General features: G+C 41.5%; 1 protein-coding gene across 8 annotated transcripts in view; it reads right to left on the bottom strand.

Moving 5' to 3' along the window:
- Positions 1 to 15,234, bottom strand: part of CLIP4 (CAP-Gly domain containing linker protein family member 4) — a 30,792-nt gene extending 15,558 nt beyond the window's left edge. For 2 of the 8 annotated variants that reach the window (XM_038131015.1, XM_038131021.1), the window contains exons 1-9: positions 15,173 to 15,234; positions 13,754 to 13,790; positions 11,572 to 11,635; positions 10,848 to 10,994; positions 8,122 to 8,261; positions 7,193 to 7,286; positions 6,173 to 6,334; positions 2,869 to 2,987; positions 385 to 621 (exon numbers count right to left, since the gene is read on the bottom strand). In XM_038131015.1, coding sequence (XP_037986943.1) covers positions 385 to 621; positions 2,869 to 2,987; positions 6,173 to 6,334; positions 7,193 to 7,286; positions 8,122 to 8,261; positions 10,848 to 10,980 — 885 coding nt within the window. In that variant the 5' untranslated portion in view covers positions 10,981 to 10,994; positions 11,572 to 11,635; positions 13,754 to 13,790; positions 15,173 to 15,234. Of the gene's footprint in view, positions 1 to 384; positions 622 to 2,868; positions 2,988 to 6,172; positions 6,335 to 7,192; positions 7,287 to 8,121; positions 8,262 to 8,635; positions 8,720 to 10,847; positions 10,995 to 11,355; positions 11,636 to 12,255; positions 12,668 to 13,548; positions 13,620 to 13,753; positions 13,791 to 15,172 lie in introns of those variants that run through there. The other 6 variants (XM_038131019.1, XM_038131016.1, XM_038131018.1 and 3 more) reach the window with 6 other exon arrangements.
- Between the last annotated feature and the right edge of the window lie 5,921 nt (positions 15,235 to 21,155).

The raw sequence follows: 21,155 nt of genomic DNA, 5'->3' as shown, positions 1-21,155 counted from the left end.
GAAAGTATCAGGAGTATTTCACGAATGCACACTCCTAACAAAGCTGGGCAACTCACAAAGTCATTTGCGAATTTTACCATCCCTTTGATGTGACACCAAAAATGTTAATAAAAGCTAAGCCATGCTGATGTACTATAGGAGACTGTTAAAAACCATTTAAAGACACAAAATGCAGCCTATGCCTGTCAAAACTGCTTTTCATAATAATGACTTTGTCACACAACTTTTCAGTTTATTACTTTCCCTAACCAGTTCCTTGCTGCCATCCAGAGATCACACTTTCCAGAAAGCATTTCAGACCCTCAAATTGAGGTATGTCTTCAAAGTGGTAAATAAATGGACTCCCCAGGGATTATGAGAGTAGTGCCAGGTTCATGGCCATACCTTCTGTCCTGCAATAACAACACGATCTCCCAGCTTCAAGCCAAGTGATAAAAGCATGGCCCTGCCTGTGACGTGGTCGTAGGTTGGAATCATGGCTTTGGAGATGTCACACGAGAGAGGCACTGCATCCAGCAGGATCTGCTTGATTTCCTTTGCACTGGCTGCTGCATCTGCCATTTCCAGTGGCATATCTACTGGATCAGGAACCACATCTGCTGGAATTTGCCCTTTGTCATTCTGAAAAAACATAACATAGCACAGGATTTAATGTTGTTACAAGATAAATCTGACCAGGTGAAACCACAGTGTTTCACGAAGTGTTTAATCTTCTTTATTAGATTTTTTTTTTTCCTAGAATATAAACAACTATGAAAAAATCCACATTTTCAAATAAGGATACCAAAACATCCTTAGATAAATTAGCTAGTATGTACAGCATCTAATTTTTGAAATTTTTGACAGGTAACCAACATTTTCAAATTTAAGAACATTATTAGGACTCAGAACACCTGAAACAAGACACTTGTGTGTTCAGGTACCTCTGTGTACCTGAACATAGAGTTAGGAAAGCAAGGCAGACTTTTGGTCTGTAATGACAACACCTAAATGCCAACTCCTCCCAAAGAATCTATCTTTACTCAGCATATAGCCTGCTCCTGGGTGAGACTTATTCCACATGTAAGAGGGAATTTAAAAGTACATTGTGTGTATAGAATATGCAAATGTGATGGCTCACACAAATGCCTGAATAAATCTGTTCAGGTTTATCTAGACACAGACTATCCTATGAGAGATGGATTAAGGACAGAGTTCTTTCCAAACATGTCCCTGTCCCAGAGAGCCGTGGCTGTGATTCCCTGCATGTCATATGTGACAGGATGAGTTGTTGGAGCACCAGCTCCCCTGGAATTAACCTCAGCTCCAGGCCAGCTGCCCAGACAGCAGGTACTGTCAGGCTGCTCCAGGGACAGTTCTACCTACACTCTTTAGCAAAGCCATTGGTGTGGAGCTTTGGCTGTCTGCCCATTTTCACAACACCTGCAGCAAAATAATCATCTCAGTCTTCCAAATTTGTCTCAACTGAGCCCCTGGACTCAGACATTACCAGAAGGAATCATGCAGAGTAAAACTGTATTTTGTTTTGGTCCCTCCAAAACAGACTAGAAGTTCAACGTTTCCTGAGCCCCCTCTCAACCCATTTCAAAGCTAGAAAAGTATAATACTTACTCATAATTTACACTGCTGTTCCCAAATAATCAAACTCTACACACTGTCTCTAGTCAAAACTTTACTGCAGGTTTGAGCAACTCAACACCCACCATTCCTTAAAAATCTCCAATCACTTCGTAAGTAAAAATCACACTACCTTAGAAACAGGAAATAGCTGGGTTAAAGTTGGGTGGGGAGTTTGAGTTTGTAGTCATGACATTAGAGATTATTTTGGTCACATCAGCCCCACAATTCAGCCCACCAGGGTGCCCTGCAAACCTCTGTGCCCACACAAAGCAGGGGCAGAGCAGTGGCAAGAAGGCGAAGTGGAAGCTCAGGATTTCCCTTCTCAAGGGCACAGCCACCTCTGCCAGCTCAGAAAGCTTGTGCAACTACAAAGCAGCACTGCCTGTGACAACAGACTCCTAAACATAACAGCTGCCAGAGAACTTGAGACACAGTCATGCACACTGAATAAAGGGACAAAAAGAAACCCACCATTTTCCAAGAGATCTAGATTGAATATCATGAAGAACTGTACGGACAATAACGTTCCAGAAGATTTAACAGCAACAGTGCCACATGAAATTACTTTTGAGTATGCTTAAAACAACTATGATTTCTCATTTAAAATAACCCCCTGCATTTGAAAACAGAGAACTGAGATACTGGTTTTGCTAAAATAAGAAAACCTTCCAAGCTCTTCCCCTCAAAAACACAAACAAGAAAAAAACCCCAAACACCCAAATCAAACACAAAACTCAATCAAAACCCAAGATTGTGGCTAGACATATATTAGCAACACTCTGCACTATAACCTATGCCTATTATTAGGTTACTAAGGAGAGCAGGTGATGTTTATGCATTCTCAGTTACCCATGCTAACACCAGGCTCACTGCTAAGCACAACATTGCACTTCTGGAGAGCAAAGACTGCACTCCTTCATTTCTGAAAAGATCCCCCACTGCCACGGGGACCCAGCTGATGCAAGACAACCATGAGTATTAATAAATGAAAGCTCAAACCACAAACAGAAAAACCTCTTGAAACTTACTTGAACTAATGAACCAGATCACGACAAAAAAAATACAAATTTCAACACACAAGTAGGACAAAGCATACAAAATCATCCACTATGAGTTGCAAATATTTTTTTTCTGAGGCACTCTCACTCCATGTAGCACACTTTTAGCTAGTCAAAATCCTGGACAGACTGTTCAGTTTATTCAAGTACCTTTTTCACCTTCTGGTAAGTCTACAACCTAACTCCTTACCCTAAAGGCAGGATTTGCTCCATGTTCCAGTAAACACTTGACAGCTCCTGTGCATAGGTTAAATGCAGCAATATGTAAAGCTGTTCCAAAATCAAAATCACTACAGGTGGCATCCACATCTGCAATTAAACATCACATGTGAGGTATACAAGTCTGTTACATGAACATTTCCCCCTACAGATTCCTGGAGAGGACATTCATTCTTACAGTTTATGTTAGCATTTACACAGACACACCATTATTTATGTACCAAACACATATAAGAAGTAATTCTACATAGAATATCAACCTTATTTGCATCTGTTTATTCATACCACAAACCAACCTGGAAGATGAGCATGTACTTTCACTCATTTTTTAATATTGATGGCTTAACTGCAAAGTTACTGCTACTCAGGGTGTCCAATCTACTGTGCCAAGATTAACAAGTGAGTAACTTAAGGTTTGCAAGTAAATTAAATTTTTAATGTTTCAGAAACATTTATATTTTACTGCCTCTAGGTGTCAAACATTAAAATGAGATGCATCTTCAACCAGTTGTTTTTCTTCGTGAGCAGGCAGTAGGGCAAGGGAAAACTGATTATACATCTGCTTTAATTACTGGTTTAATTACTGATTTAATTACTAATGGCCAAGAATGAAGTAAGAGCTGGTGATTGTTATAATTTCTTTGTTTTCGAAGAATTGCACTCTGAAGGGTCTCACACTGATAGTTTGGAAAATGGAGCACTGCATCTGACTGGAAGTGATTTAGCACAATATATATTTCCATCAGTTGTTCCCAATATATCTTCCAACCTGCTGTGAAGTTACTACTGTTCTAGAAGATTGGAGTTTAAATGTCTGTTTAGTCTGAGGCTCCTCTCTTAAATTACACTAGAGAGATGGCATTTAGAGTCAGTTAGGTATAGCACTGTTAATTAAAAATGCCAGCTGATTTAATACACAAGCCAAAGACCACAAGTATTAGCAATCATGTTCCAATTTGAAATACTAGTGAGGAACATAAAACTTTCCACCTCAGGGCTGAAGAGTCTCCTCACATTTTCCAGTATCGGTCTCCATCCCAAAAAATACTAGCCTTTCTCACAATGTCATAAACAAAGTATATCCCAACTGCATCAACATCCTTATATAGTTACACTAAATAAACAAATAAAACATCAACAATATAGAAAATAGACAGTTATATATGTCTGTATAGACATGTTAAGTTCATACATACTAATAAAACTGACTCAATTTGATAAAGATCAAAGATCTTTATAACAAATTTGCAATCAGAATTTAACAGTTTTGCAATTGCACTGATTGAACACAAACATGAAAAAAGACTGTATTCACATGCTCAGTCATAATGAGAGCTACTCATGCAGATGTACCCTTATGCACCAAAGGTCAGAAGACATTGCCCGTTTAAAACCAGCTAGAAGCTGAGGAGCTGTATACAGCCATTGAAACTTCCATGGGATACAGCCAAACATTTTCTGCACACATAGGAACCAATCTGCAGAGATACTGGTCAGTAGCATCAGCTACCAAGCCAGCAACAGGTGCATGTTTTGATGCTACATGCATCAAAATAGGATTTTTAAAAACAACTGACGTATGGCTTAGTTTTTTGAGTTAGACTGTGTGACTTCCTCAGACGTGCAAGCTTCATGCTTAGATTTTCTGAACAGTTCTCTTACAGCTTCGATCTAAGTGGGCGTAGTAGAGGTGACAGAAAGAAAAACAAGTATCAAATGTTACCTGGTAGCTACCCCCAAACTATCTAGAGGAAAATAATATACAATTTTTGTATTTAAAACCTCTAAAAATCTAAGACCAAACTAGCTCTCTCCTGCAGCATCTGAGGAGTAAATCTGTATAAAGACTTTAACTACAGAGTCATAAAGAAAGCAGTTCAGCAGTAAATCAAAAGGAAACACCTGTGCTTCACAATGGGTGTCTCAGAGTCAGCACACCACCATCTCGAAAAGTTATTTTTATATTAACAACCATTTTTTATCCAGTTCAGTATGGATCCATCCAAAGCACGCTTGCCCTTCTATGTATGTTCTTCCTTTTCTGCAAGCTGCCTGATGAAGTATAGAGCTAAAATTATTCTATTAATTCAGACTATCCGTTGTTTCCATGTCACAGGGCAAATAATTTTACATATTTCCTGAGATTAAAAATATCAGCTGCTTATCCAAGAATTGCCAACTGCCCAGTAACCAGAGTGGTATCCTTGGAAATCTGAGCAAAGTCCCACGCCTTCTGTAGGAACTGCACAGGAGGAGAACACCAAATGCAAACAAGGTCAAAGGAGACCTGAACTGCTGATGCAAATTACGGAAGCCAGGCTATGGAAATGTGATGTGGACTTAACTACTGTGCAGTCTGATTTTGTCTTTTGTTACCTACCCACACTTGTCACCTCCTAAGCAAGTCACACCAGTAACAGCACTGCTTAGCAATCACCTCCATGGAGATTCAAGATGTGTAAGCAAGCCCTGGGTACTCCAAAAGCCTACCAGCTTTTCAAACTGCTAAGACAGAGTCCCCTAGATAAAAAATCCTTTTGCAAACTAGCACAATCAGAAGGATATACAGTAGAACAATTTCACATTTGTACACTTTTAATGATGAAGTTCCTTACTGGTTTTGCAGTCCTAACCAAATTAGAAACAAACAGTTCTGATCAGAACCATTTCTGTATTTCCATGTGCATTAGTATAAATAGGGCCCCAACTACCAATCCTTCACAGTATCACTCCAAAAGCGTTATCTATTTATGCCAAACACTAAAGTCAAACTGTTCCTTAAACACAACCTTCTATATAGCTGAGAAATATAGCAGAAAAATGAGCATGTCAAAATTGCCTCAGTCACAGGTTTGCAACATGCAACTGCCAATCCCCACTACTCCTTTAACCTCCTCCCCTCATGCCAAACATACTTCTCAATGTTTAAGCAACCTTAAAAACCACAAGATTTTACTCAAATAGTTGTATCTTTGGTTTTCTGTAAACATTCTCATAGTTCTCAATAGCTTAAGAATAACCTGTTTGCTTTCCAGTCTATTTGAAACTTCTATTGTCTTGTACAAAGCTCAAGTTTAAAAACCAGCAATGGAAACAGGACAGTAAAGCACTAAAAAATAGCTCAAGAGAAAAATGAACCAATGAGGCTGAATAAAAGAATAAGAAATTATTTATGTATAATGGATAAATGAACACCAGACTTACAGACCACAATACATCAGCTTAATATCTACAAAATATGAACAACTACATAAAACAAAGGTCACAATGCCTACCTTTAGGCTTTGCATTTTTCAAAATAACACTGATCAGTTCTGGAACATCAAAGTAGGCAGCATAGTGCAAGGCATTCATATTTGTCCAGCGGCTGCGCAAGCTGCTGTCAGCACCCAAATCAATAAGCTGTGTTGCGAATTTTACAGCAGTTTCAACATCACCTGCAGGGTAATTTTTGTAAAGTATGCATTAGTGATTTATTTGACCTCAAAAACACATAACATGTTTATGTGTAAAACAAAACATACATTAAGCCTTTCAAGCTCACAGCAGAACTATTACTATGTCTTTCTTTTTTAGGATTAGGATCCAGAAATATTTGCCCTTTATCATATCTAGTGTATAACAACACTATCTGTTTTTCTCTAATGTAAGTACTGTGTCAGCCAGCAAACCTAGGAGTTTTAGTATCAGACAGAAGAAAAAGAATCGCACATCACAATACTGAAGTTTACGTTAAAAGTTGTGCCAACACCAGGGAAGATGACCAATGCCAGACTTCTCTCAAACTCAGAGGAGAAGTGGGCTCAGGTCAACAAAAAACTAACAAAACACAGAGAAGTTAATAGGAGTGTTCAAACAGAGTTAAATGTGCTCTCATTTCCAGTATTTATGACCATAATAATGCAAACAAAGTTTATTGTTCTCTTCTGACACAAACAGGGTGAAAGAAAGAAAACAGAAAGAACAGCCAGCCACCTAAATGTTCTGCTGTAAAAAAACTGCAGCAAAAACCATAGCAAACTTGCAGCTTGCACCTCAGTCTGAAACTGCCTTTGCTACATGAAGTATCTGTTTAAGCTGGTACTACTGTGTGTAATACCTATACCACTAACTCAGCTTGCTCCTCATGGCTACAGCTGCAGTTCTGCATCTTCCTTGCTCATGGCCACTAGAACAGAGAAAACCAAGCACAAAAAAAAAAATCTACTGCAAGGAAAAATTCTGTAAGCGTCAGTGAGATAAGCTTATGTGAGTCAATTAGGTTTTACATCTATAATGACTTTTTTTTTACTCACCAATGCCATGAGCCCCTGATTTGCAAGTGTAATGTAGGAGAGTCATATCAGTGAGTCCATCTCTGTCATTCACATTGCAACCCCTTTTAATGATCTGACAGGCAAGTGGAAAACGAACACATTTTAGCTCTGGAGTATCTCTGACATCACTACTATTTCCTAAGCTATTGCAGATATATTGACTCCTGGATTCACTGCAATGGCTAGCAACAAAGAAGCCTGCCAGAAAAGACTCTAAACTGCAGAACTGAGCAACACACACAAATGTAATAAATAGCATTATAACTAACCTTCATTATTTACAGATTAAAAAAATTCTTCATATTGCTCCTTCTAACATATGCTAAAAAGCTAAGCAGTTAACTGCATGAGAAAATGATTTATGAAGCTCTCCCCTTGTTCTTTGATCTCTCAACAATTACCCACCCCACTCCCACAGAACCCCAAAAAGAAGTCCCCAGTTATAATATGATAGGGATCATCTTCAATACAGTTCCCAAAAAAAACCTGTAATCCAGAAGAAAAATAAGAAAGTAGGCTGGAAATACTAGAAACACATTTTGTGCCTTGGAAATATTGCCCTTAAGGTCAGGCTTAACGGTAACTTCATATATTTTTTGGGTTTGAGTTTGGGATTACTGCTAAGTAGGAAACTGAAACACCAAGGTGAAGGGTCTCAACACAATTGCCTTGAGAGAAACATTGTTTATACCATCTATGCAAATGTACTGAATTTTATCCATCATCTATCTTTTTCCAAATAAAATCTGACAACATGTGGAATACAAGGCATGATCAGTCACTACTTGTTAAAAGGCAGAAACTGTATCTGCATTTATGATTAATTCTGCTTCTGAATGACCTGGTTTTATTCACTGTCAACACAGTATTTAACACAGAGCACTCAAGGATCTCCATTTGTATCTCACCTCATTCCCAATAATATCAATATTCTGCTGGACCTGTGGAACCCACTGCCTTAAGATAGCAAACAATTCAGAAACTGATGTTTTGGGGTCAAAGAGTATTTCTTGGCATGCTGCATCATTGGGATCGAAGAAGGAAAACTCTGTTAAAAAAGAAAAGAGTCTATATAAGACCTTGATGTTTAAAATGCATCTAGTTTTTCAAACTCAGATGCAAAGAACAGCAGAGAGAAAACTTCTTCCATCACAATTTACATGGAACATACTAAAATATAAACACACACTCTAATCACAAAGGCATTCTGTGACCTCTGCTATTTTCAGTATTTCATTAATGCATCAATCCCAGCTGGTGGCAGCTGCAGGAAACAAACACCTTCAAAAATTATGACACCAAGACCAGGGGAAAAAAAAAAACCACCACTTATAAAGATTTTAAGCGTCATGTTCTTTCAGGCAACCCAAACTGTAAGTGCATAGAACACCTTATTAAAAAACTGTACGTCACATTACTCACAGGTGTGTGTGTGCTTGTATATACACATCCTCTGTTTTTAATCTGTGGAATTTCTTCCAGCTCTGGAAAATTCTATAAAAGAATCTGGATAGCAATGGCAATGAGAGGGAATGAAAGCAGAGTCTACTAGCATCAGCAAATGAACCATGGCAAACACTGAACTTTTATCCCTGCTGCAGCCATTAGGAAGCTGCCTTTTAAACAGGTTTTGGATAAATGTACAACTCAGCTCACACCCATCACAGATTCACAGATCTCAGACAGGATAGACAGGTTAAGCAACACACACCATCACCCATCTGGGTGTGTGACATGGCATAAACCACTCCTGGGTGAATCATCCCAACCTTTCCCCAGAAACAGCATACCTGACTTCTAGATTGGATTAACAGATAAGAGCACATACTGAGTTTGCTTCCTGGCTATTCAGAGTTCCTCAAACTCCATCACCTTGACTCAACAAGAATGGAAAAGGAGGACAACTTTCACTGACATTTACCATTAATTTTTATTTGCACCTAGCATATAAAAAAACCCCAAACGTTTTATCTCCCAGCACTACAAGAAGTGTGCTTCTTCCCTACATCCAATGCATTAACACACATCCAGTGATTTATCCACTAATATTTACCTTCCACATAAACCACAGCTGATCTACAGCTGAAAGCTATGAAGTAAACAGACAACGAGGCAGCAAGAATAATGATCCTGCACAATATTCACAGTTCTTACTCCACCAGGAAGATTTCTAGCCACAAACCTGATCCAAATCATCTATCAGAAATTAACTTTTACAATCAGCATGGTAGGGTAAAAATCTGAGACTGTATCAAGGATTAAAAACAACCACCCTAAGTGCTTAACAGGTGATCAGCTATAGTCTTTGCAAACAAAGCAATGCTACAGAAAATCTGTTAAAAGCAATGAATCCCATGAAAAGATGGCAATGGCATCAAGATACCTTAAAATATTACTTCCTCCCCCTCTGTCTTTCCCAAGGATTGATCACAGTGCCCAACTGCATAAAGGAAAATAAATGCACTGAATGTAAAGACCGAGAATCTCTCTCTGCCATGGTTTAACCTCCTTTACCCAGATTCAGCAGTGTTACTGTTACACAGGTGATAGCAATCTCCTATAAAAGGAATTTTTTTTTAATTCAGTGAGTCGGCAGAAACCAGGTAGAACACATAGCAGTGCAATCATAGGGTTATTAGAAGATACCACAACAAAACAATGTTTAAAGAAGGCAAATGGAAACTATCTAAGGGATAAGAAAGTAGATTGAAATAAGTCATGGCAGTACTTAGAGCAGACTAGGAGAGAGAAGTGATGAGAACAGGGCTAAACCATGTAAAGACACACATCCATGTACTGAACATATCATATGGAACACTTACATTCCCAACCTGAGATAACTTATAAATTGGGTCTCAAGAATGCTGAGCCTCTCAAAGACAGAACATCACATGTATTTATTCTTCCTGAATACAGCTGATTGCTCTAATCAATGCATGGGAAACACAGAAGTGGAAGGAGTGATTTTTGAAGTATATAGATGCTATTAATATCTTCTGCAACATTCAAAGGCATTATAATTGCAGCTATCAGTGAAGCTCCTTACCTACAGTGACATTTTAACATATTATATACAGTCAGAAATTTTATTATGATTTATATACGTGAAGACAGTTACTGAAGGCAAATATTATTCTGACAGCTGATCACTGATACTTGGTATAATTTTCTACCACTTTACAGTCCTTACCTTACCAGCTTTACAGTCCTTACCACCACAAAACATACACTTCCAACAGAAATATCCTCTTCTAGTACATCATTTACATACTAAAGCACAAGAAAAAGTATAACTCTAGAGGTTTTAAATGTGGTGTAGATTAACTTCCCTTACTTACTCCAATGTTACATCTTAACACAATATCCAATTCTACACTGAGATGTGAAAGTACAAACATGACCACACATGCACAGAACTGTACAACGGAAAATAAATAATTTATATTGTATGCAATAAGAAAAATTGAAAAAGCGTGGGTCTTCATCTTTCATTTCATTTAACAGAGAATCCATTTAATAAGAAGAAAACTTTTTCTGGATAGAAATAATTAAAAGTTGACAGCTTTTCTAAAAATTTATTATTCAAATTTATTCTCTGCTGATCACAAATTCATTTTCTGTTTAAAGTACATACCACAGTCTGAAGGCATTGGTGCTGCAGCAACAGAAAAAGTAACAGATGTTTCAGAGTTGGGGAATAAGAATCGTTCTCTTTCAATGAGGGAATCTCCTTCGAAGGAAGGCTCTGGGAGATCTTCTATGGTCATCTTCTAGAAAGCCACTTTAGGAGGAAAAAAAATCAATAAATAACCTCATTGGAAATACTTTGGATTGGTAAGTTAGATAGTAAGATATAACGTGCAATCACACTAAAATCTTAAATTGGCAAGCTATTACTACCATTACATTCCTAGAAAATGATATATGAACAAGGCTCACAGAGCATGGTGTCAAGGTTAGCCAACTTCTAGTTTTGACTTCCACACTAAACTTGCACTTCACCAGTGGAAAACATCATACTTCTCCCTGGTTTCCCATTTGAGCAGTAAAGAAATGATTAATGCTCTAATTAGCAAACACACGCTGAGGATAAATGGATTAGTGTGTTTCACAGCTTTATGAAAATGTGAAGCATCAAGTACCTGCCTCATACTCTGCATGCACATTCCCTCCCTTCACCATGACCAAGAACATGCTGCCAGCTACTGCTGCCTCCTCTTTCTAAATTCTCAGCTCTTTCATCTTCCCACACACAGCTGCAGACAATTCATCACCGAGTGATTCACTCCTGGACTCACGGTTCCATACCAGCTCCTTTCCCAGCTCTTCTCCTGGCTGGTTTAAAATAGCGAACTTACCACAGCCTTGGAACCTTCACCCTCTTCTGCTGCTTCCAGTCAACTTCCCAGGCCTTCCAGCAATCTAGGAGAGACAATCAAGACTAAGTGGTTGTAGTGACAAAAATCTAACAACCAGCCCAAGTTACATCCTAGTTATGGTTCCCAGGCTGAGATCGGAGGAAAGCTGGCTACCACTTGTAAGACAGGCAAATTCATTAACAAATAACAAAAAAAATCATTATTCTTAATAGAAATAGATATGACTGCACCACCAGAGGCAACATCTCGCAGCTGAAAAATTTAAATTCTGCATCTTGAATGATCATTATTAAACACTTGGGGTAAAAGCAACATTTCTGCTAAACAACCTACATTTTTATTCTGGAATTGCTATACAGCGCTCTTTTCTCAGGAATTTGTTTAGCCAGCCTTCTGGACAGAAAGAAGCCGTGGAGCTTGAAGGAATGTTTTGTTTATATAACATTTAATTTATACCCAAGTAAATATGAAAAACTAAAAGAAGACTTATTTTGGTTTTTTGTATCTATCACTCAACAAACTATATGAGTAGATTTAGTCTGATATTTCCCCAAATAAATCTGTCACACTGCTTGGGACCTCACAATCTACATGCTAATATAAAAAGCATCTTAGCGTTAGCAGATGCTAATCTTGAAATAAATTAAAGCCTCCTTTTCTTACCCATCATACACAGTTCACCTTGTTCTCAAGTTGGAAATAAAGGTCCACATGAAAAATGCTCATTTTTCTCCCGACTACTTTATTTCCTTAGTCTTATACAGCTGTACAAATTCATGTTCTGGCATGAAGATCAAGGAGGAGGCCACTGGAAGGACAGGACTATTTTTTCCCACAGCATTATCAAATTGCATTGGCTTACGTGTTCTTTTATTCAACAAGGCCAAAAATATCTCTAATTATCTCAATTAGTATTTTCTTACAGTCAGGAAAAGTTAAGAGTTTACATTTCAATGGCTTAATAGTCATCATAAAGATGACAGCTTTCTGGTGTGAAGGACTAGGAAGTCCCTTAAGCTGTAAATACCTAATTAAATTGCTTTTGAAGGGCAACAGTGAAATAAATCTGCTACAATCTGATATTTCTTCAGAGGCTACGGCAAAACAAAACAAAGCTTTGTAAGACACATGAATCCACAAGTTTCTCACAGGCAGCACCCCAGAGCTCTCACAAAATGCACAAAGGAACAAGTCATATGCATGACTATAAAAGATATATTAGCTGAGCCTCTTAAGCTGGAAAAAGACACAAAAGAAATTAAAAGCTTTTTGCACAGCCCTACACTGAGGGAACAAAAGGAGCACAGTGAAAAGTAGCCAGACCTGATTGAGCAGATGGTAACAGGAGAAGGTGAGAGTTTGTGAAGTAGGACAGCCTAAGTCGTTGGAACTTGAAATCAACAGAGGCATTTCAAAATGAATACAAGAAAGAGTGTTTGTGGCACACAGGAAAGCAGACCAGACAGAACACAACCTGTGCAAGTACCCAGGGCATCTTTTACTCTGCAGGGCCACAGACAAGAACACCATCTGTGTTCTGCCAAAGCAAAGCAGGCAGGGAAACAACCCGTGCTGTCAGGTAGGCAGCACCAAGTCCCACGGGCTACAATGCAGATGCTGACCCAACTCCATAAAGAATTAATTTAGGTGCCAGCACCTCCAGTGAAGTGTGCACACCCTCACACTGCGGGGTTTTCATCTGGCTCTGGAATGGGGCACGTGTCACCAGCCAGCACTGAACCACGCGACCAAGGCCACACGTTCTGCACCCACAACCACCTCCAGGGGCTGCCAGCTCAGCTGTGAGAGCCTCCCAGCCAGCTGACACCACACACACAGCTGCAAAGGCAAAGGAAAAGGCTGAAAACTACTTCAAAGGAAGTGAAAAGGCATCCCCATGCCATCCTCATAACGACTGCTGTTGTGAGCAAAACCAAAACAATACCCAAAACATACTTCCACCAAGATTCAGCTGGAAAGTCCTGGTGCAGTGGAATGGGAGGCCTTCCAAAAGAGCAGTGACTTTCCTGTATTAGCAAAAGAGTTTAGAGCAGAAACTATTAGAGAAATTACATGAAATAAAAGAGAGAATTTTTCTATTCACAGCACTGTCAAACTACCACTGAGCACAGTTTAGCACAGCAGAGAGTATCATACTTACTATTTGCCAGCCATACGTTCTTCCAACTGAATTATATCTGAAATTGAAAAAAACACAAATATCAGGGGAAAATCTCCAAAGAGTCATCAGATGCACACATCCTTTTGTTGACAAAACTGAACAGCAACAACAGGTTTCTTGATATCCACACATTACACAGTAATGCATGGTAGCTCTGCATATACATATAAAAAAAGTTCCGTAAGAGAAGATCCAACTTTTTCATGTACTCTAGTTTGTAATTTGTGTTAAAGCACAAAGCTTTCCTGCTTTAAGAAAGTGCGGTAAGAACTTGCAAGTGCTAAAGCACTTCGTGCTATAACATACAGTTGTTCTGGGCTTTGATAGCTGAACCTGTCACAAATGTGATGCTATTTTTGACAACTACCATGTAAAGTGGACTCCTTATCATGTACTTAGATAGGCTCAAGAAAAATTAAGTTCAGAGAACAAGTTTCTTGCACATACACCACCTGCCCAGTTCAGAACATTTACAGCACAGGTGGCAGACATGCTATGCACATGGGGGTAGACCCAAGATCTGGGTGGTGTGCAGGGCCCTTTTGCAACATAGCGTTCTCACAGATTCACTGAACTGTCAGGGTTGGAAGGGATCTCAGGAAATCATCCAGTCCAGCCCCCTGCCAGGGCAGGGTCACCTGGAGCAGGTGACACAGGAGCGTGTCCAGGTGGGGTCTGAATGTCTCCAGGGAGGGAGACTCCACAGCCTCCCTGGGAAGCTGTGCCAGTGCTTGGCCACCCTCAGTGTAAAGAAATCCCTCTCCATGCTGAGGTGGGACTTCTTGTGTTTCAGTTTACAGACACTGCTCCTCATCCACCGGGCACCACTGAAAAGAGCCTGGCACCATCCCCTCGGCACCTGCCTTAGAGACATTTATATGCCCTAACAAGATCCCGTCCGTCTTCTCTCCCCCGCACTGCACGGGCCCAGCTCCCGCAGTCTCTCCTCACGAGAAGGATGCTCCAGACCCGCACCCCTGTGACCGGCCCCGGACGGGCGCCTCGGCAAGCCGGGACTCCCGGCAGCTCAGCTCAGCTCCCGCACCCTCCAGGCCAGCTCTGCCCGCCACAGCTCCCCGGCACACCTCCCCAGCACCCGGGCAAGCCCCGCTCTCCCGGGGCGGTACCAGAGCGCAGCCCCGGAGCCGGGGGTCTCCCGGACACGCCGTGACACCGCCCGGGCCGCGCCCGCCCCGTGCGCCACAGCCCGGGCTGGAGGGGGGGAGCCAGGCCGGCCGCGGCCCGCCCGCTGCGGCGGTCCCTGCACCGCCACCCCGCCCCCCACGACGCGCCGAGGGAGGATGGGAAGCGCCGGGAGAGCGCCTGGACAGCACCGGGAGACCGCTCGGAAAGCACCGGGAGAGTGCCGGGAGAGCGCCGGCCCCGCCCCAGCCCTACCTGCCGCCGGCCGAGCGCAGCGCGCGCCGCCCGGGCCCGCCCGCAGCCCAGCGAGCCCAGCGATCACCAGGCCCCGCCCATCGCGGGCAAACCACGCCCCTTCCTAAGCCTCCGGCCAATGGGCGGCCAGAGCGCCCCGCCCCGCCCCGCAGACCACGCCCCCCGCGGCGGCCGGGCAGGAGCGGGAACGCGCGGCGGGAGCGGGAACGCGCGGCGGGAGCGGGAACGCGCGGCGGGAGCGGGGACGCGCGGCGGGAGCGGGAACGCGCGGCGGGAGCGATGCGAGGAAGGATGCGGGGATGGATGCGGGGATGGGGCCAGCGGGAGGAACCGGGCTGGCACGGGCTGGAGGCCACGCGGCAGCACTGGCGCGTTTGAGCACTCGGCGCTGGCGTCGGGACTCCCCGGCTGTCTCAGTAGCCAGGTGGAGGAACCCCCAAGGAGGATTTTCAAAGGGTTCGCTCGTCCCGTGCTGTAAAATCTAATAAAGATGTAAATCCAAAGATTGGCGCTCTCCGGGAAACGCCTACGGTGGTAAACCCAGCATCGCGCTTGAGCCAGGCTGCATGAAGGGAATTTGAAGTGGATAAAACCTCAGCCAAGTGCTGCTGTGGTTTTGTGCTCCGCGTGGGTCACTGTTAAATAAACATAACTGATGTTTACAATCAGGTTTTTGGTGTTGTTTTTCCAGTGATGATATTAAAAGGGGTGAGGGCAGGACAAATAATAGGAGTGGCAAGTGGGAATTTCCGTAAGTGAAGTGCTGGAAAGGTCAAAAGTTGCAAATTCTTTCAGCTCTCAGAGACTCCAAAGCTGAAAGCAGGAGAGCATTGAATTGCAGTTGTGAGAGTAAACGGGATAGCAGACAGCTACAAAAAAAACTAGGAAATTCTTCCGCTTCTTAGAATGTTCCATACCTTGGAAAAGGCAAAGAGAAAATGTTCCAGGAAAATGCAGGCCTGCTACTTTCACCTCAAGGCCACTTAGGTTCCAACTCTTTTTATAAAGACAAGCATGTAAGCAAGATCAAATGTGAACTCGGTGCTGGCTGAAACCAGTCGACGTTGGCCTTTTTTGAGATGCTTGGTGCTCTGGGCAAAGGAAATGTTTTATTGCTGATACTGAATAACAGACTTCAGTGAAGAGCCTGAAATGGAAATTATTAGTTCTGGAGAAGACTGGAATTTAGGAGAACTTCAATGAAGGTAAAGCACAGGCACGGGGGGAAACAGTGTGAAGTATTAATGTTAAATGCAAAGTGCTGAGCTGAGGGAGGCTACTGATGACATCCTGGGATGTTATCCTTGGAGCTAATCTTTGTTTCATGTTTTCCTTTAATATCTTTTTTGGGGGGAAAAAAACCCAAGCAAACTGATGAGATAGAAAAGCAAAAAGAAAAGAATTGCTGCCAGAAAGGAATGAACTGAGGGGCGTCATTACCAATATGAAACAATGGCACAAAAACCAAATACTTATCTTGGGATGCGAGACTGGAGAGTTGTGGCAGGGAAGTGAAGTGTTCGTGCCAGCTGGTCTGGCCATCTCCTTGGGGAGTCACATATTGCTGTGAGCACCCTTCAGCAGCAGCAGCAGCTAATCCAGCCTGCCTAGAGAGGGCTTGTCAGCACAGCCAAGGAAAAGAAGAGTCTGTTTGAGGAGGTTACCCGAGCACAGCTTGTTTGATGCAGCAGAATGAAAGCTGAGACAGAGAATTTAGTTGCCATCTGCCATAAGCCACGGAAAATGGGGTGTGAATTCGAAGGTGGTGTTGAATGTGAGGACAAAACTGGGTGACTATTTTTCATGCTAGAAAATGAAAGCAAGGACCTAACAAAGTGTTGCTGTTTCTAGAAGATCCTTCTGATCAGGCCAGCAATGGCAGAACCCCAAACATCTCAGCTCAAAGTGAGTCCTGAGTGCTGCAGCTGCAGAGGAGGCTGGATGCCATTGCCTGACAAAACCCCTGCCTATCTGGATTTCCACCTCTGGGCCCTGCAATGGAAATTTTAAAAGAATACATATTTAAACCACTTTCTGTACCTTAGCACATTGTCTTTTTCAGCCACTCCTCCAAGCCAGGATATGAATGAAAATAAAAAGCCTGTTCAGCCCATCCTGTCTGAGTCATTTGGTGCTGCCATGGGCAGCAAGGCTGCTGAACACCTGGAGAGCTCAAAACAATGGGCTGCACCAGCTCTGACCACCTCGGGAGGAAGACAGGGAAACTATGCTTGTGAGCAGCAAGCCTGTTTCAACTGAAACATTATTTAATTTCTTGTCTCTTCTTTGGGCAGCAGTGGAGCATTGCTAACCAGTTCATGTCCACAGATTGATGTGTCAGAGGGAGGCAATCATTAAAACGGCTTGGGAAGGTATTGCAGCTTCAGTAGAGCCACTCTGGAGCAAGGCTTAGGGCAGCAGGGGGGTTCTGACAGTGCGTGTGCACACACACTGTGGTTAGAGACACTCTCTGAGAGAAAGCCAGGAGGACTCCTGTGTTTACCTCAGTTTTCAGGGAAAGCCTGAGATGCTCTAGGTAAGGAAACCTACTGGGAACTGGATAAGGCTAAATAGCTGCACTCTTTTCTGTAGCATCTTGGGATATTTTTCAGGAACACAAATTCCAGGACCTCACTTCTAGATCCAAAATCAATACTACCACCTTGCATTAGGAAGTGCTGCAGCCCTTGCCAGCCAGTTAAATTGCCAGTCCCTCACCTGAAAGGAGCTCACTTGCCTTGAAATTGCTCCACAACCATAAACCTGCTTTCACTCATAAGAACTAATGTCAAAATCACCAAGGCCAGAAGAACTCTCTCCTTTTAATTTTCTAGATTTGCATAACTCTGGAAATCCATGCCTAAAGCTTCATGCTGTTTCACAGAGTTCTTTGTCCTAACTCTCATCTTTTGGCTGTCACTGTCTTACCCACTGAAACCAGCAGTGAATGCATTGGCTGGGGCAGATAGCAAGCACCTAAAATATTGATGGAATGCCTAGCAAAGAGAAACTCTGATTAACTGACTAGAGCACACTTTCCAAAAATAACAGACAAATGTAAATATATCGCACAAAACTACTGCTGACCCTAGTCACACAATTCTTCTGGACCCCTTTGGGTCACCTGAGTGTAGCAACAGGCCTGTGCAGGCAAACCCCCCAGAATGACTCTCTTCAGTTTTCTACTTCCATTTCTTCCTTCATTAATTCCTTTATAAATTATTTTTGCTGGAGAGGGAAGCTGGTTTCCTAGCTGTTTTCAAGAACTTTATTTTAATTGTTCTTCTGCTGTTTTGAAAATCCAGATGGTTTTGCAAAACGGATTTTTGAAAGCATTGGGGTCACATTTATAGCCTCATGCAATCAGACTGCACCACTTTGCTTAGAATTAAACAAAACAAAAAACAAAACAAAACAAAACAAAACAAAAAAAAAAGCCAATTCTGAGAAGTGCATCACTGGCCCAGAATCAAGATGAATTTTGTCTTCCATATGCATCATCACCACTGGTAAAAGCTCTGTACAGACACACTGGTTCTATTCAATTATTTGCAACTACATTTCCTTCAAACCATGGTGCTCCTATTCTTTACCATTGTCAACAGATTTCCACAGGGGAAAGAAAAGGAAGCTTCCTATGTATCTCTGCAAGTGGCTACAGAATGGAGAGAACCTACTCTATATCCCAAACTGGTGTCAGCTCTGCAGGAGAAGCTGAAATAAAAAGAGACTATTTCTTATTTACTGAGTGCTATCCAGGACAGCAATATGAACAGCTCCCTGGTTGTATTCAATTTGCTCACACAAAAGAAGAAAAAGGGCATTTCTTTAAGGGTAAAATAGCTCTTCAAAAGTGTTGTTATCACTCAAGTTCTCCATAATTCCTCAGTGAGCTCTTTTCCACAAATACAAACCTTAGATTTCTGAGACCTGGCATGATCATTTATGAGCATTACCTGTTTTATCCTCTCTTTTGTTGAATGATCATGAGATAAAGTATTTTCCTTGCTATTTTTTCTGAGGTAAATCATTGGTATTTTTCGAAAGTGCCTCAGAAGTGTAAAGAAATATATGCCTACTTTGTAATAAGAGTATTGATAAGAAAAATGCAGCTACAGAAGTGTTTGGAAACAGGCACATCAAAGATCTCACGGAAGCTAATAAATCTGGTGCAACATTAAGTAGTAATATTGCATAAACATGCAGATAGTAATGAAAGCCAGGATAAAACAGATTCCTTGTGGAAACACATTTTCAATGAGCCTGGATCTTTATTTAGTAATAAATAAATAATAAAATGTGTATTGTTTACTAATAATATTTAAAATAATAAAGGACTGCATAATTCAGAATAATAAACCAGGATTCTGCAGTTCTTAACCATACATTTTTTTCCTGTAAAATGTTAATGCATGCCGTGAAAATAAGTAGAAGAAAAATTCAAACAAAAAGTAACGTGACAGATCAAAGGGAAGGAAAAGAACTTCCTGAATAGTAACACCAACTCACAAAGAGTTAATTGTCAAAATCCCCAGTGTGAGCAATGGAGCTGCTGGAGCTGCTTTGTGAAAAAAAGGCACCAGAGATTTCAAAGCATAAATATTAAGCAGTTACATAGAGATGTCTCTCAAGTCACACTGGAAGCAGCAGAAGGGCAAAAAGGCTATTTCCCTGATCTCCTGAGTTTTCCTAGGCTAACCATGGAGGGCTACAGCATCCTGACCATTAGCAACCCCAGGATGAAGCAGCTGCCTAAATCTTCCCCACTTCCCCACTTTGAACCCATTAGATACATGTCCAAAAGGGAATACAGAACGTGTCGGGACGGTTCTGCAGAACACACATTGTGGTGAGACACAGAAGCAGCCAGAGTCTGAGCTGAATGACTGGCCAGAAGCAGAGTCAGGAGGTTATTACCTGATGCTTCCCAGAAAAACCTTGTGGGAAATGGCTATGTCATCATGTACATTCAGCACAAGGTATGTGTTCCTGAAAAATTACTTTGGAGAAATTAACAATCTTCCTGGGAATCACTGTAGTGCCTTCTTCCCAGTAAAATAAGGTAATTTTGCTGCCTCTGCTGAAAAGATAAAAAGATTTCAACAATAGGGCTACAGAGAATGACAGCTTCCCTCTCAGATTGCAGTCCAGGAATCAATCATGTAAGCAGTTACTTAAAGTCTGAGAATGTTTCATAGGCTGGGCAGCATGTAAAGATTTGTGGGAACTGGGCAAGACACACATGACCATGCAGGTGGAAATTGCTAGAGAGGAGCTGTAGACTTCTAGTCAGCGTTTGAGTTGGTCATTGTTGTCTGTGACCCCTGCAACACCGAGGAAGGGCCACCTTCAGGACAAAAGCTGTGTCTGGAAATGAAAAAACAAATCCATTTTGACCAGTCTGAGTGGTGAAGAGGAAGGTTGGGGGTGGTTGCTTCCACATGCCACCCTTCACAAATAAATACTTGGAAAAGACAAGTATCTTCTGCCTCATCCAATTCCAACTTTGGCTTCCCTAGTTTCTCCTTCAGAGTAGTATTATACCATCCTGACCTTAGAGGTGATTCAAACAGGTTTTTATTTCCCTTCCCTTCCCTTCCCTTCCCTTCCCTTCCCTTCCCTTCCCTTCCCTTCCCTTTTCTTTTTCAGATATGGGTCTATATTGTTTAAATGTCTTAGTTTTTTTCTTTCTTAGAGTCCTGGCCCATAAAGCCTTGCATTTAAGAGAACTAAGCCCTGGCAAATGAAAAAGAAATAAAGGTAAGCAAGTCACTCTTGGGAGTTCAAATTTTATCCCAAGACACTCAGACAAAGGAAAAAATGAATTTTCATTTGATTTTTAATTTTAATTTGAAAATAAACAGTTTGGATCCACTAGATTAAGATGCTGTCTCAACAAGATGTGCAAAACTTATTTTACTGAATTCCTTAATTCAAATACTGTTGTTGTGCAGTTAGGATTTTCAGGTTGGGAAACTATCTA

The sequence above is a fragment of the Motacilla alba genome, chromosome 3 (assembly GCF_015832195.1).
Source record: "Motacilla alba alba isolate MOTALB_02 chromosome 3, Motacilla_alba_V1.0_pri, whole genome shotgun sequence".
Classification (NCBI taxonomy): domain Eukaryota; kingdom Metazoa; phylum Chordata; class Aves; order Passeriformes; family Motacillidae; genus Motacilla; species Motacilla alba.
This window is presented reverse-complemented; position numbering and strand designations above follow the sequence as displayed.